The 13,993-nt window shown below is 45.1% G+C and overlaps 1 protein-coding gene across 1 annotated transcript in view; it reads right to left on the reverse strand.

Annotated features, from left to right (window-relative positions):
* The window catches only part of RUVBL1 (RuvB like AAA ATPase 1), a 138,200-nt gene that overhangs the window by 19,580 nt on the left and 104,627 nt on the right, over positions 1-13,993 (reverse strand). The window contains exon 9 of the mRNA XM_086939288.1: positions 4,875-4,977. Coding sequence (XP_086795414.1) covers positions 4,875-4,977 — 103 coding nt within the window. The remainder of the gene's footprint in view (positions 1-4,874; positions 4,978-13,993) is intronic.

Consider the following 13,993-nt stretch of genomic DNA (forward strand, 5'->3'; position numbering starts at 1 on the left):
GGTGTCTGCAAGGGCTAGGGTGGAGAAGCATAGGTGTCTGGCAACACACATTAGTCACCATTCCTGCTGAATCGGCTTAGGTGATGCTCTTGGTTCACTGGCCAGCCTTCTTCTGCAGTCTTTGGTCCAAGAGGGTCTTTCTTCCTTCACAATCATCCACCGGTGGGGGGAAGAGCCACAACAGCTGCAGACAGGGACTTGGACACAAGTTTCAGGAAATGGCAGTCAGTCGCTTCACAGCTTTTGTCCCAAGGCTCTTCCCTTGGGCAAACCTTCCTACACCATTCATGAAGCACAGAATAAAAGGTATCTATCCACCCTCTGGTCCACACTACTTGTTCCTCTTTAAAGCAGGATTGCTTTACCATACCATCAAAGCATTTTGTTAGCCTATTTCGGCATGCCATCAACACCACATCACACACCACTGATTTAACATCCATCGTATAAACTCTCCAGCCAACGACGATCTTGATGCCTATGGAACGCCCGATTGTATGCATTAACGTTTTTTAGGTGAGTGCTAATCTAGATTTATACAAACTTTTGAGATGAAAAAGATGGCTGCCACGTAGCTAAGAAAATGGAGAGAAATACCCAATGAAAACACAATATATAAGGCAGATCAAATAGTACTCGGCCATTTTACTCATTTCACCAGAGAACAAGGCGGCTTGAGTTTTAAAAATGCTGCTGAAAATCTGGTCCAGCCCATCACCTTATACGGGTGCCTCAGGTGTGCAACTCTGGACAATTATTAGAATGCAAAGACAAACTGCACCCCCTTCTGCTGTCTACGCACACATCCTACTTTTAACTTTAATAATATCTCTTTGAAACTCACCATGCTTCTGTTTGTCTCGTCATAGGACCACAGACGTCCAGGCTTTGGGAATTGTATGCAGATTTTACTCTTTGGGGTAGCTGTGCCCATCTTCATAGGCAGAGCAGGACCTGTTCTCCCTACTAGATAAGCTTCCTTCACACTGTATATTGTATCAAGGAGTACTTAAGTAGGGCAATGACTATGGGCCTACTTCTTGTGTCAACTTTTGGAGTGATAGTAAAACCTACTGGGAAGGGACAGTTGAGGCGAAAAGTGAGGGAATGCCAGTGTAACAAGCCGAACCGGTGGAGTCAGCAAAAGCAAGACTGCCAACCTGGTTTAGGGATTGTTGAAAGGAAGTTTGGTCGAGAGAAATTATCTCTGTGGAGAATAATGGGTCAGGCAGGGCTCAAGAAAACCTACTGCATGATTAATAACCCTGAAAGTGCATTAAAGAAGTTGAAGTAACCACTGCCGATAGGCTGGCAAAAAAGAATATTAAGTATGCGATTTGCAAAAATACTGACTTCGTCAAAGGTAGGTGAAAGGAGATAATTGCATTAATCTTATTCACTCAAAGCAAGTATGTTCATGAGGGACTATCTTTTGGTGAGGGGGGGTTCCTGATCCAGCAGCTGATATCAAACCGCTAAAACAGGTACTGGAGATAAAGGAGGGTCACCACATTCCTGGGAGACTAGCGCTCCAAGGTTTCTACCTAAGAAGATAGGGTCTAAACACATCTGGTGGAAAGAGATTACTAGCAGGGGTAAGTGGAGCCGGAAAATATATTATTTTCATTTTGCCGCAGTTGCGGACAAGAGATCCTAGAGTCATTCAGTGCAGGATGGTCGAGAGACTGAGTAAGGAGTTGAGGTATGAGTGCAGAGAAAGAGTACAAGTTTTGTGCACCACTGAAATGAGGTGGTATGAAAGGTCAAAAGAAGTTACTCAGGAAGATTGCCCAAGATGACTCTGCTGATGCTCACTGGAGAAAGGGGAAAAGTCTGAGCAATGTTCAATAAAGCCAAAAATTCACGACTGACTATGCAGAAGAAACAAAGGGACGCAAGTGATGCAGACACTAGCAATGGTATGGAGTACAACCAAATGGGTGACAGTACCAAATGCAGCCAATAGAGCAACAGAGGCAAATATGGTTGGTAAGGTGATGTGGTTTTCTGAAGAGATACAATTGGAGACATGAGATAGCGATTTCTGTAATCTGAAGCTATTCAGAGAAGGGTCAATTTATTTGTCTACAGAAAGGTTATGGCAGAGTTAAATGCCGGACACCAAGAGAAAACAAGCATTGGAAATACAATAGGGCTCGCGTTTGTTGGAGTTGGGCCGATTGGCATTATAAATGCCAATTTTGTTACCTATGCAGTAGATATGCCCTCCCCACCTTAATAAAATAAATAACCCAGTTGTGCTTTTTGTATGTAATAAACATGCAATGGTGCCGTACCGCTGGGAAAGAAAATGGCATATTCGACTCCATGTTAAAACGAGCAGTGTTGTGAGGGTGCAGTACCACATGTTGTCACTAGGTGTCCCTTGGGACCTCTTTTGGCCACATATGGTACTGCACCCCGCAGCATGACTAGGCAAAGGATATGGAACAGCTGTGAATTCTGCCAACTGTTGAGCTGGGAATCCTGGTTCGAGTCTGCTATCAAGCTCAACATCCTTTGATAATTGGCAGATTGTTTAATTTACCAGAGCCCATGGCTACGTGCAATAGATAAATAAAAGCATTTGTAAAGTAACAAAATAAACAAGCAGTGGTTGCGGCCTGCCAGCAGTTTTGTGGGAGGGATGAGGGGGAGGCAAGGGGAGATTAAGGGATATAAAGCAACCAGAGCAGTGTTGTGGGAGGGGTGAGTGGGAAGCACAAGAGAGATAAAGTGACGGCAAGCAAATGATGAGAAAAAAGTTTCAATGCACAAGTAAACAGAACAGTTAACAAGCAATTAGGCAGGCCGCTAAAAAAAAGGGTCATAGTATAAATAGCCTGTACAGTAAGTACACATGTAAGAGCGTCAGTCCTCATGGGAGGATACAAAATTCCAAAAGGAGGGACTACAAAGTGTATTCACCAATGAAAAGTCACCATTTCTAAAGTACAGCAACAGGAACTAATGAAAAAGCTAGGTGTTTTTTCAAGACCATATCCTAGAAACAGCATGTCTCAAAGAGACAGTGCAATAGCTGCCAAGACGAGACCTAAAAAAGCAGCTGGATAAAGGGTCCTTAATTTGAAGGAGAGGAGTCTTGCATTTGTGGCAGTACCTTGTCAGACCACACATCCAGCAAGCCTTCAACGCCATGGAGCAAATATAAGGACAAATTAGCAGCATTGACACATCTTCATTCAACCTGCTCTGTCACACAGGGTCAACAGCAACCTATGGAAAGATGTAACCCCTTGACGTACAAGTAGCACCTGTCACAGCTGGAGAGGTTCGTGCTTGGTAGCCTGCACTTGGGGAGTTCGAGAAGGGACCAAGTGATTGAACATGATTTATCAGACTTAGAATAAACTCATTTGAGAAGTCTTTCTTAGATTAAGATTGATGACTTTGAACACATTTTCAGCAGCATTTTTTTAAAACAGAATTCTTCTTTTTCTCTGTTCAAATGAGCTAGGACGATTTAAACTGCCTTTTTTTATTGTTATTTTCCCTATTCTCTTAGCTGCTTGGCTTCCAATTTTTTCATCACAAATGTTTGTAAAAATTAAATCTAGACTAGTACTTATAATAGTTATTAGATAGAGGTCTGGCTTTCTATACGCCGCATGGTCGTGGTTTGGTGGAGAGTTTTTCAGAGGGATATCAAGTTGGTAATGTGTGTTGGGGTTGTGTGGCCACGAGATATATACTAGTCGCTGGTGAAACTGATTAGAAAAATGCAAAGGTTAACAACACTGGAGTGTAAGAGATACCTTGGTGGATGTATAGTGATAGGCTGGGACAGTAGCACAGGTTTCATTTGGCAACTATGGCATATAACAAGGCACCACTCTAGAGCAGGGCATGTGACATGGTAGATTTAGATGCTAGGATCCTCCATGTACAGCATGATGGAGGAGTGTATCCTATTTTTAAAGGGTTACAAACATTAGTCTTTAACGAACAAGACTTAGTACGAAAAAAAGATCACATCCTTTCGGGAATGCCAATTAAACAGCTAAGTATTTGGTATTTAATTGCTGATGGGAAGAGATCACAGCTAAGGCCTTCCATTCTCACCCGACGTCTACCCTTTGCTAGTCGGAGACGCCACAACCAAAGATTTCAAATAAACCACAAAATCAATCATTTTATCTCTGGGAACAGGTGCTAGATACCCGTCAAGCTGTACATATGTAACTAACACTTTTTAAATAGAGCAAACTGGGCCCACAAAAGTGGTGACCGTTGGGCTACAGGAGATTGTGGTTAGAAGGCTATCATATTATAAGTAGTAGATAAGAACAACAAGTGAAGGAAGAAGTATGCAATTATAATATTCCTGAGATACATATCACCGTCATTTGTGTGAGGTCATCAGGACATGCAGCTCAGACCGTGACTCTTAAGGCTTTTTTCCATTGTTTCAGTGGGGACAGTTTGATCTGGGTACAAAGACATTCCCACATCTCTGCTGTGTGTCCTGAGACAGAAACATTTCAGCTGGGCTTCTCCTTGATTAAGTAATCCATACATGTATCAGCGTTTTGCTGCTTGAAGCTCTGCATCCTACACAGACTAAGTTTATGGTTAGGTATGATGGAGTGTTCATGTGAAGTACTTTTTATGCGAGGTCTTGTAATTTCTTATTTTGCTTGAAACACAAATGGAATTTTATATTTGTATTTTGATCTAATTTTGGACTGTTACACGCCTCTCTCTGTTGTGCTTGATAAAATGACTGCTTTAAGAAGCATAACCGTGCCACAGTGAGGTTGGGCATCAGCAGCGCGTGTTGCTTGAAAACCCTTCCGGATCCCTCTCCTTCAGAAATAATTATGGAAGCTCCAGTCCCACACGAGCATGCTTACCTGCTTCATCTCCTGCGGTGTGTACAGCATGGTTCTGATGATCATCACTCGGTCCAGAAGATCCAGAGGAATACCATGAGGAGATAAAATATCTTCGGTGCCCCTAGAAAAAGAACAAACAGTCTCAAGGAAACCAGCCAGTTGGGATTTTCCAGTTTCTATGAAGAGGTGTATATTTTTTATCATAGTAAAGAAAGGTGACTTGTAGCTCTGCAAATACCATTTAATGCATAATGTTTTAAAATACATTTGTGTGAGCCAGTAAATCATATAAACAATACTTGAACACATATGCAGCCCTAACTGGACGATCAAGCAAAGGTTTTCACACTCCAGTTACCCAACAGGCACATGGCTGCCTTTCATAAGGGGTGCCAAGTAATGGAAGCACATGTCATCCATGCTGAAAGAAGAAAATTAGCTCCCAAGCAAACAATTCCACCAGTTAAAAAAAATCTTTGTGTACAAAGCGCTGCATGAGATCTAGCAGAAGTATATGAAAATCGCCGCTTCAAATTAGTCAAAGGAAATCTAATTAATTATGCCTTGAGTCCAAAGGCACTCTTATTAGGGACACCTGCCTTGGTAAGAAACTCGATTTTACGAAACAGTTCCCAGCCCAAGACTAATAAACATGTGAGTTTATCACCAAGTTGTATATGTCTAGGTCTGCATTCAAGTATTCACATAAGAAAACCGGCTAAAAACAAATGTGGAAAACTAACTTTAGTCAGATGTATTCGATGCAAATGGAACTTATTACTGGGTCTCCACGCCCTCCGCACACGCCTGTCAAACGCGATCTTTCTGCACCTCTTTCCAGCCACTAATAGCAACTCAATACCATGTGCAATGAACGTAGGCAGGTGAATCGTAAATTAATATTTTCCAGCCCATGGAGTCTGGTTGTTAAGGCGATATCGGATCACATATACCATTGCAATAGAGAGAGCAAGCTTGAAAAAGGTAGTTTAGGAATCTCTGAGAGTGGGGGATGCAAGGGAACACAGGTTCCCACAACAAAATACACATTTCATATTGTGAGGACTTTGGTGTACATTTCTGTCATCCTGAAAGGTGTGACTCCATAAAGTGAAATAACTATTAAAGTTATGCAAAGGCCCAACTGAATTTAATAGAAACTGTGGGTAATCCTTCTTAAAGAGTGCTGCTACCGTGTAGCCTTAAACAAAACAATGTGACTCTCACATTAGAGCAAAACCAAAGGGTATGATGGATGGAGTGTTGAACATTGCAAGCACTCACCCCCAGTCAACTGATCTGGGTTTAATCCATCATCATTCTTTAGCTCACTCCACCACCTCAGTTCAGACATGGCCATATGCAAATCAGTCTGACCATGTGCCTCATGGGAATAGTCCAGCCCGAACTGCCGAGCCATGTCCTCCCTGGACCGGAAACAAGCATCCTGGGACCAATTTCTGGATAATCAGCTGTCATCAGTCAGGATAGCTTGAATCCAGAGGCAAAGTGAGCACTTTAGAGTCATTGTCTTGCAGACTCCGCTCATCACGCACCCAACCGAACCTTCAAGCAAGATCTGAAAGACTTTTCAGCATATTCCAATGTCCCAGCATCAGCCACAGAGTCATAGGGCTTCGATGCGGGTAATGACAACGTTGGTTCAGTAAGCAGCTAACCACCGCTGGCCTCAGTTGACCAACTTCTCAGGTCACCACAGAAGATAGGGGAGAAAATGAAACTGAGAAAATGAAAACATTTTACCAGTAAGAACCATTCCAAGAACCTTATGAAAAAATTAAGGTGTCTGCAGCACAGTAGAGGTGGGAGGGCGATGAGGAATTACAACTGAAATACCATTACTGAAGGTAGGAAATTGTTCTTGTTTTGGAAACTTGGTTTCTCATCATAAACCACTCCCAAACCAGTTTCACAACGCTTTTTCAATAACTGACTGAGGAGAATGATTGGTACTCCTCTGATCTAGCAGCTTTTCCCCCTGAAGGAGCAGCCTCTGATTTCCTCTAGTACAGTCTTCTCTAACGAGTAGCTCATGAGTCATGAGCTACTGGTAGCTCTCCAACTACCTGTAAGTAGCTCCTCTGTGTGCAGGTCAGCCCACTAAATTAGAAGCGTGTGCTTGGCTGAATTAATATATGTGTACCAAAATTGAAAAGTTTGTATTTTTCAGAACTCAAAAGCCGATGTTTGGAAAAAAAATTGGAATTGCCAAAATATTTTTAGAGCTGATTTTTTTTTTTTTAAATTTTTTGAAAACCTTTATTGTGCATAAAGAAAAGAACAAATACGGGCCCACAACCGTCAGGCCGGCCACGATACATTGGAAGCACAAGTGTAAGCAATACGGTTCCCCAGCGGCATCAGGAGACATAGCAACTATCAATGGACATAACACAGAATGGAACATGTCGCCGAGGAGAAGGAGCATTGAAGGTTAATTTTTTTTTTAAAGTTTTTTTCGGTCAGAATAAAAGCAGTGAAGAATAGGAACGAAGGAGAATTGAGTCCGTACATGAGCTTCACGACATGAGCAGGCAGCATCATCAATGGAAACAGCAATGGAATTTAACACCCCGGGAAATATGGCGGTGCAGAGGAAAACAACAAGAGCAGCAGTCAGCATTTACGCCCCACCCACAGCGCCACCCACTCCCTGCTAACCCCTATCGCGGACGCAGAACAGAAACAAGATTAGGAAAGCGCAGAAAAGTAGAAAAAATAAGGCCCATAGAAACGAAATGATGAAAACTAAATCTAACCCCCCACCCTACACCAATGCGGAGGCTACGGCCTACCCCCCTCCCCGGCAATGTGTCTGTCGCCCATTAAAGAACCCGAAATATAGACCAAGAAAAGAGGGAAGAGAGCAGGAAGATGAAGAAAAAGAAAAAGGAATTTAACACTTGAAATATAGGGAGGAAGAAAGAGTAAACTATTCTACCACTCCCAAAGAAAAGGGGGGATGCGGGGAGGAGCCCACCCAATATCGAGCCTCCCGGACTCTCCAGCCCTGTGCAACTCCTACGCCGTGCGGAGCAATAAATTCGAAGGCATACAATCAAAAAAGGAACAGAAGTAGTCACATCCAGGTTACCGAGTCAGCACATGAACTATCACCCCATCAGTAAGATATACAGCAGGACATGCACACCTCCATCCCACATGAGAATTTGCCACAATCAACAACAATAACAGAATAAATTGCGAGGAGGCACAGCTTCAATACACGCCGATGGGGCATAACAGACCGAATCCCCACCAGACAGAGCAGCATAAGTCATCACCCATAAGCCCCTAGCCCTGACCAGACCGCAGACGACCCCTCCACCATGACACCCGGCAGAAGTTCGCCTCAGATGGAACAAAGAAACAAGATGGCCCCCCTAGGTAGTACAGAAGCAGAGAGGAGCAAAATGGACGCCACCCAGCAAAAACAGTTCCCCTGTCCCCATGAAATGTCACCGGCAGAGCAGTCAGGCATCGCAGAGCATGTAGGAGAGTCTGTAGATCACAATGCACATGGATAGCCAGTTGAGGCGCCGACTGCGCCGTAGACAAAGGCTGCAATGCCACGGAGGAAGTCTTCGATACAAGCAGAGAGGGAAACACTGTAGCGTTGCCAAAGGAGCTATCCACCATTCTTGTAGCCTGCAACATTGTATCCCAGGTGGAACTCCGTGGAGGCGGAGCGGCATAGCGAGGGGAACAGGTCGGTGGCAGAAGCGCCGCTGGATGAATCACAGTATCAAGCTTCCCACACAGTACTCGAAAGTTCGTACACATCTCAGCCCTCAAATCGGCAAGCGCCACCAAGACAGTACTGTAGGTCACGTCAGGGGAATGTACCACCCTGACCGCAGTTTGAGGCGCGGTTCGCCACCCAGCAGACCGGTCCAGTGTCCGTTCGGCGTCACACTCCTGGGTCACCATGTAGGGGAACATCGCTTCCATGACGCCCGCCATCACTGTCACACGCACGGACAAGCCGAGATTGTGCAGGCGAATTCCTCGAGGGAGACAGGGTCCCCGGCCACCGGTTAAAAACCTCCCCTGGCAAACTCAGGGCGGGGGCACAACAAGAGGCAGGCTCCGTCAGTCAGCTGCACACCCGTACGGGGGGGGGCACGGCGCAACTCACCTGGGCACCCCTCAAAGCGAAGCGATTGCGTGGCACCAGTAAGTCAGGAGTAATCTTCCCAGAGGGGGCCAGGAAGCAGCGTCGCGCAGCACGCAGTAAGACAGATCGCCAGCCTCCCCCCAGCTCGGCTGGGTTACGGTGCTGCAGCAAGCGCCATCTTAGCGGGGCCGCCCGGGTCTCAGCTCCAGGTCCAGGGGCGGTCGCCAGCGCAAAGCGGCCAGTTCTCAGGCTGGAAGTCTGGTAGGATTCCCCAAGAGACAGCAACAACCTCGGCGTCCTTTCGCCGTCTTCCCACCATCACGTAGAGTCCGGATAGAAGGCAGGATTTATCGGTGGGAAACAAATGCACGGAGAGCCGGGAGACTACACGTCCGTCTCCGTCGCCATCTTGGCTCCTCCCCTTAGAGCTGATTTTTGAGTAATAAGTCATGAGGCACTGGGGTACACTAATTACTCCTAGTGTCAGGGGCATTACATATGTGCCTGCCTGATACGTATAACCCATGGAGAGGCATTCCACATTGGGAAAGCCTTTTCTTTTTTTACATTACTTGAGGCAACTTTGCATGATACATTGAGGTGGTTACTCATAGTAATCTTGCTTAGGGTGGCCACTGATATAATTGTGTCGGATGTGGTCACTATTAACCATGATATTAGTAGCTCTGGATGATTTTATTGGAATAAAAGTAGCTCCTGTCGCAGAAAAGGTTCGAGGCCGCTGCTCTAGTAGTCATATGCTACAGCATAGCAATCTCAGATGCATAGTGCCCCAAAACCAGTTGCCTGCGAACAACCATAACCATCTTAAGACAAGACAAAAAGATTACCAACAGGCCGTCAAAGCTAAAGTGCTTAGTTCTCTCACAGTAGAAAGTTGAAGCCCTCGTAGGGTCTACCGGTTGAAGCCGCAACTCTATGTTTGGAGATGAGGGGGTGGAATAAAAAATGGAAGAGTGACCTTGTATGCAAAATGAAACACCGACATAACCTACTTAGAAAAGTCAGGATAATCTAACAAGTGAAAAGGAATGTAAATGGGAAAACAGGCCACCAGCTTGTAAGGAGCCCTAGAGTCCACTTGGGAGCTCACCCCACAGTTAATCACTCTGGGCATTTGGGGTGACCAACCCTTGGACTGCTATTCTCTCCTCTTTTGCAATATGGCCCTGACCGTGTCAAGGCGAGCCATCATTAAACAATGGGGGCAGGAAAAGCCACCACACTGCAAGCATGAGAGTCCAATCTAGACTGGTGCACGAGGGCCGAAAAATAAGTGTACCAAGACCGAGGTTGTCCACAGAAGTTTGAGAAAGTACGGGGCCTGCGGAGGATAGTTGAGGACATAGAGCTTTGAGGGACTGTATAGGAGGGAGCCTGTGAAGGAGGGGGGTGTAACGAGATATTTAATCAATAAGTAGAAAATGTCACTGTATATTTAAGCATATACAGACATTGTATTAGCTGGCCCCAAAGGGTGCAAGTCAGGGTTTCCGACACGGTGTCCAAGGTCTCCAGATGGGTATGCCTCACTATGTTGAAAGCGGAAGAGTGGTAACTACCGCCACTAATACAAATAATTTACCAAAAAAATATGTAAAACGCAAAGACATTAATGGTTGCAGCTGCCTTATCTGCCCGTCTCACAGACATGATAGCAACAAGAAAGATTGTCTTCTTGGACATATGTTGCAATGAACATAAATGCCTGCTCTTGCATGTTGGGCATATCAAAAATGGCAAACCTGTCCCGGTCCGAAGACGTAAATATGAAATGTAACAAGAATAAAAGGACTTGATACATGTCTGAAATCTTGATACCTCGCCGACTCTGCTGCTAGAGGACACCCACATAGCATGCTTCGTGATCATCTGCATCTCTATCACCCTCAGGATGAAGAATGGTCAGGGACGGCTCAAACTAATCTAACGAGCAAGTCCACTCCAACAATTACAGTCTCCCACTAGGCGAGCCAAAGAGACAAGTTTATCTATGGTTAAACACATTTGCATCGCCTGGTCAGAAAATGTTGAAAGGCTCTTCCCCTTATGTGGATTCAAAAGATGGGACCAGTACTTGAGTGTAAGCTCCTACCAGTACGGAAAGAAAGGCCCTCACTGCCAAGCACTGCCCACTTAAAGTTTGAAGATCTTTTTAAGGGGGGAGTTGAATGGGTGGTTGCCAAAATAAGCCCCTATCACTCCAGAAATCCATCAGCCACTATCATGAACCCAGGGAGGAGGATGGAGCAGGTCCCAATAGCAGAGTCTTGCATATTCCACCGCTGGAGTTGTGGTGCCAGTGCAGGCGACAGCCTTTATAGGTCTGAAAGACTAGCGAAAAGTGATTTCCATCAGTCCAGTGGATATCAGTGGAGGAGTATCATGCCAAGACGTGTTGGGTACCATAAATATGCAATACGCTTTTAGGACTAGTAATCTCAGTATCAAACACACTTTTTAAGTGGAATTTGGTGCAATCACATGTTGGATACTTTGATTTCTCTCCAAAGTCAGGATGTGTTTGTGTCCAGCAATCTGTGTTTGCATCAATCGTTATTTTATGTTAATGAAAAATCCAGACCATTTGCAGAAGCGTCCATGTCGAATCCAGGTGGTACTGGAGTACTTCTGGTGACCGGGGCGTACTCCGCTAGTAGTCAATATAAGGCTGTTGTTGGTGAACGTGTTGCTTTCAGAGGTGAGCGGACCATTACAACACTAGCCCTGGTAGAAACCACAGCCCAAAAGCCAGGATGTCAAATACTATTACTCCCCCGCTGTGAATCTGAAGCATTTCATGACAAAGCCAAACAGAGATGTAGGCGTATCATGGACACAGTGGTGCCATCCAGTCAGAACTCAACCGTGCCGGAAGAATCTGCGGAAGTGGGACTATTTAAAACCCATATGCCCAGGAAATGTAAAACTAACACTGGGTGTAAGGCGCTCTATTTCTAAGGGGATCAGGAAAGGAGAGCCGAGATTATGATGAAGTGCCGACGCGTACTTCACCAAGACCTACGGGTGGGGGCAGGATGCGATAGACAGGGGGTCTCCTGTGGAATATAGGCAAACACTTCACACCAGTCGATCCTGCATATCATTTAAAGTGCACTCAGACCACCCTCCTAAAGTAAAGCTCCACCTGTTTCCCACGAAGGTGTCGCGGCGCTAATAGCCCAAGTTCTCACTGCAGCTTTGCAGGAGTCTGCGTGGAGGAGGGAGGGGGGCCTTTGCTCCCGAAAGCCCAATCACTGCTGCGCGGCGGTGGACAGTTTTGGTACTGGCTGTACTCTAGGTAACTTACAATATTTGAAATATGTACTGAACGGCTGAACCAGAAGCGTGCATTGTAACCCTGCTCTGTTAGAAGCTCTGCGGTCAGCTATCAGCCTTTTCAGCAGAACATCTATCTTCAAGCCAAGCACGTGCGTCCTCGAAAAAAACAAGACAAAAGTAATCTTGTTTCGGGTAGAAGCTGATGGACCAGGTTTACAATCGGCTGCACAGCTTGCCGCCTACATGGTATTGTTGACAAGGGCAAGCAAGGATGGCTGGGTGATAGTTGCCCTGGATTATTTGTGATGAAAACAGTATTTTTGACTATAACGGAAAGCTCAAAGGATAAGGTCTAGGCCACCCATCTACAACCAAATAGGCATGATACAATCAATACCTTACAAACATAAACATAATGTATATCCTGAGCTAACAAAGATAAAGAGGTATAAATAAACAGTCGACAAATTGTGTCTTTTCTCTTCTTCTTTTTTATTTTTGTGTTTTGCAGTAATTCTTCTTAAAAACCTCTAGCCGTTGCCAACACGTGTTTCATCTTTGGTGGTAATATACCACAGACTTCTTCAGGGCTAATCCAAGTTTTAGGTCTTATTCTTGTAAACCAGGTAATAGCGTACTTCACTGTACGGTCTCAATAGCTCAAAAATGTGTGTCTATCGGCTCCATAACACTGCAATTCAACGTCAAAATCCAAACTCCAAGTGTGAGGAGTAATCGAAATTTGCCTAGCGTAGTAACGGTAAGTTTCAATTCTATTAAGGACACGGAGGAGAGGATTATGCTTTTCTCTCTTCGCTGTTTATTCACATAACACCACACAGCAGCCAGAAAAGCATCAAAACTTGAAAAAAAAAGTGTATTCCAAACACAGGAATATCAGAAACATCATAATAACATTTTTTAATAACTACAAGTCCCATGAGATCAACATTAGGCAGTCCTTTCTTAGTGTCCATAAATCCCAATATAAGGCGTCCATCCTGTGAACTCCTCCTCTTTCTTCGTCGCGAGTCAGGCCAAAGTCTCAAGCATCTCGTTTCGCACCATCATTCCCTGGCGGAAAAAAGAACAACGTGAGCTAAGCCATACCCGCTGGGTTCGAAGGCAAGAGAACAAGACAACGTCACAAGTCAATGACATGCAATCCAGAACAATAATCCACAGTGAAATTCGGAAAGAGATTACTTACACCAGTACGGGCGGGATCTCCGCAGGAGGTATGGGTGGGATAATCCTCGCCTCCGTGTCCTTAATAGAATTGAAACTTACCGTTACTACGCTAGGCAAATTTCGATTCTATGTCAGGACCGGAGGCTTCGGATTATGCTTGTTCAAAGCTTGTCCACCACCAAACTAGCAATATCCACCACTGGCTTAAAATAGAACCTTTTGAAGGTGGAATCCGAAGACCAGTCCGCAGCGCTCAGGAGGTCTTCTAAACGTGCCCCAAGGGCAAACGCTTTGGAGGCCATGGCCCCTCTTGCGGAGTGAGCTCCGAACTGTTTTGTATCAATACCAGCTTCCTGCATTACCCAACGCACCCACCGGGCTATAGTGGGGGAAGAGACAGCCTTGTGAGGTTTGCGCAGCGCAATGAGTAATTGCCGCTCGCCCGGAGGGCGAAGTTCCGTCGTGACCTCCTAATAGGTTTTCAAACACTGTACCACACACAACT

This window comes from Lissotriton vulgaris, chromosome 9 (assembly GCF_964263255.1).
Source record: "Lissotriton vulgaris chromosome 9, aLisVul1.2, whole genome shotgun sequence".
In the NCBI taxonomy this organism is placed as follows: domain Eukaryota; kingdom Metazoa; phylum Chordata; class Amphibia; order Caudata; family Salamandridae; genus Lissotriton; species Lissotriton vulgaris.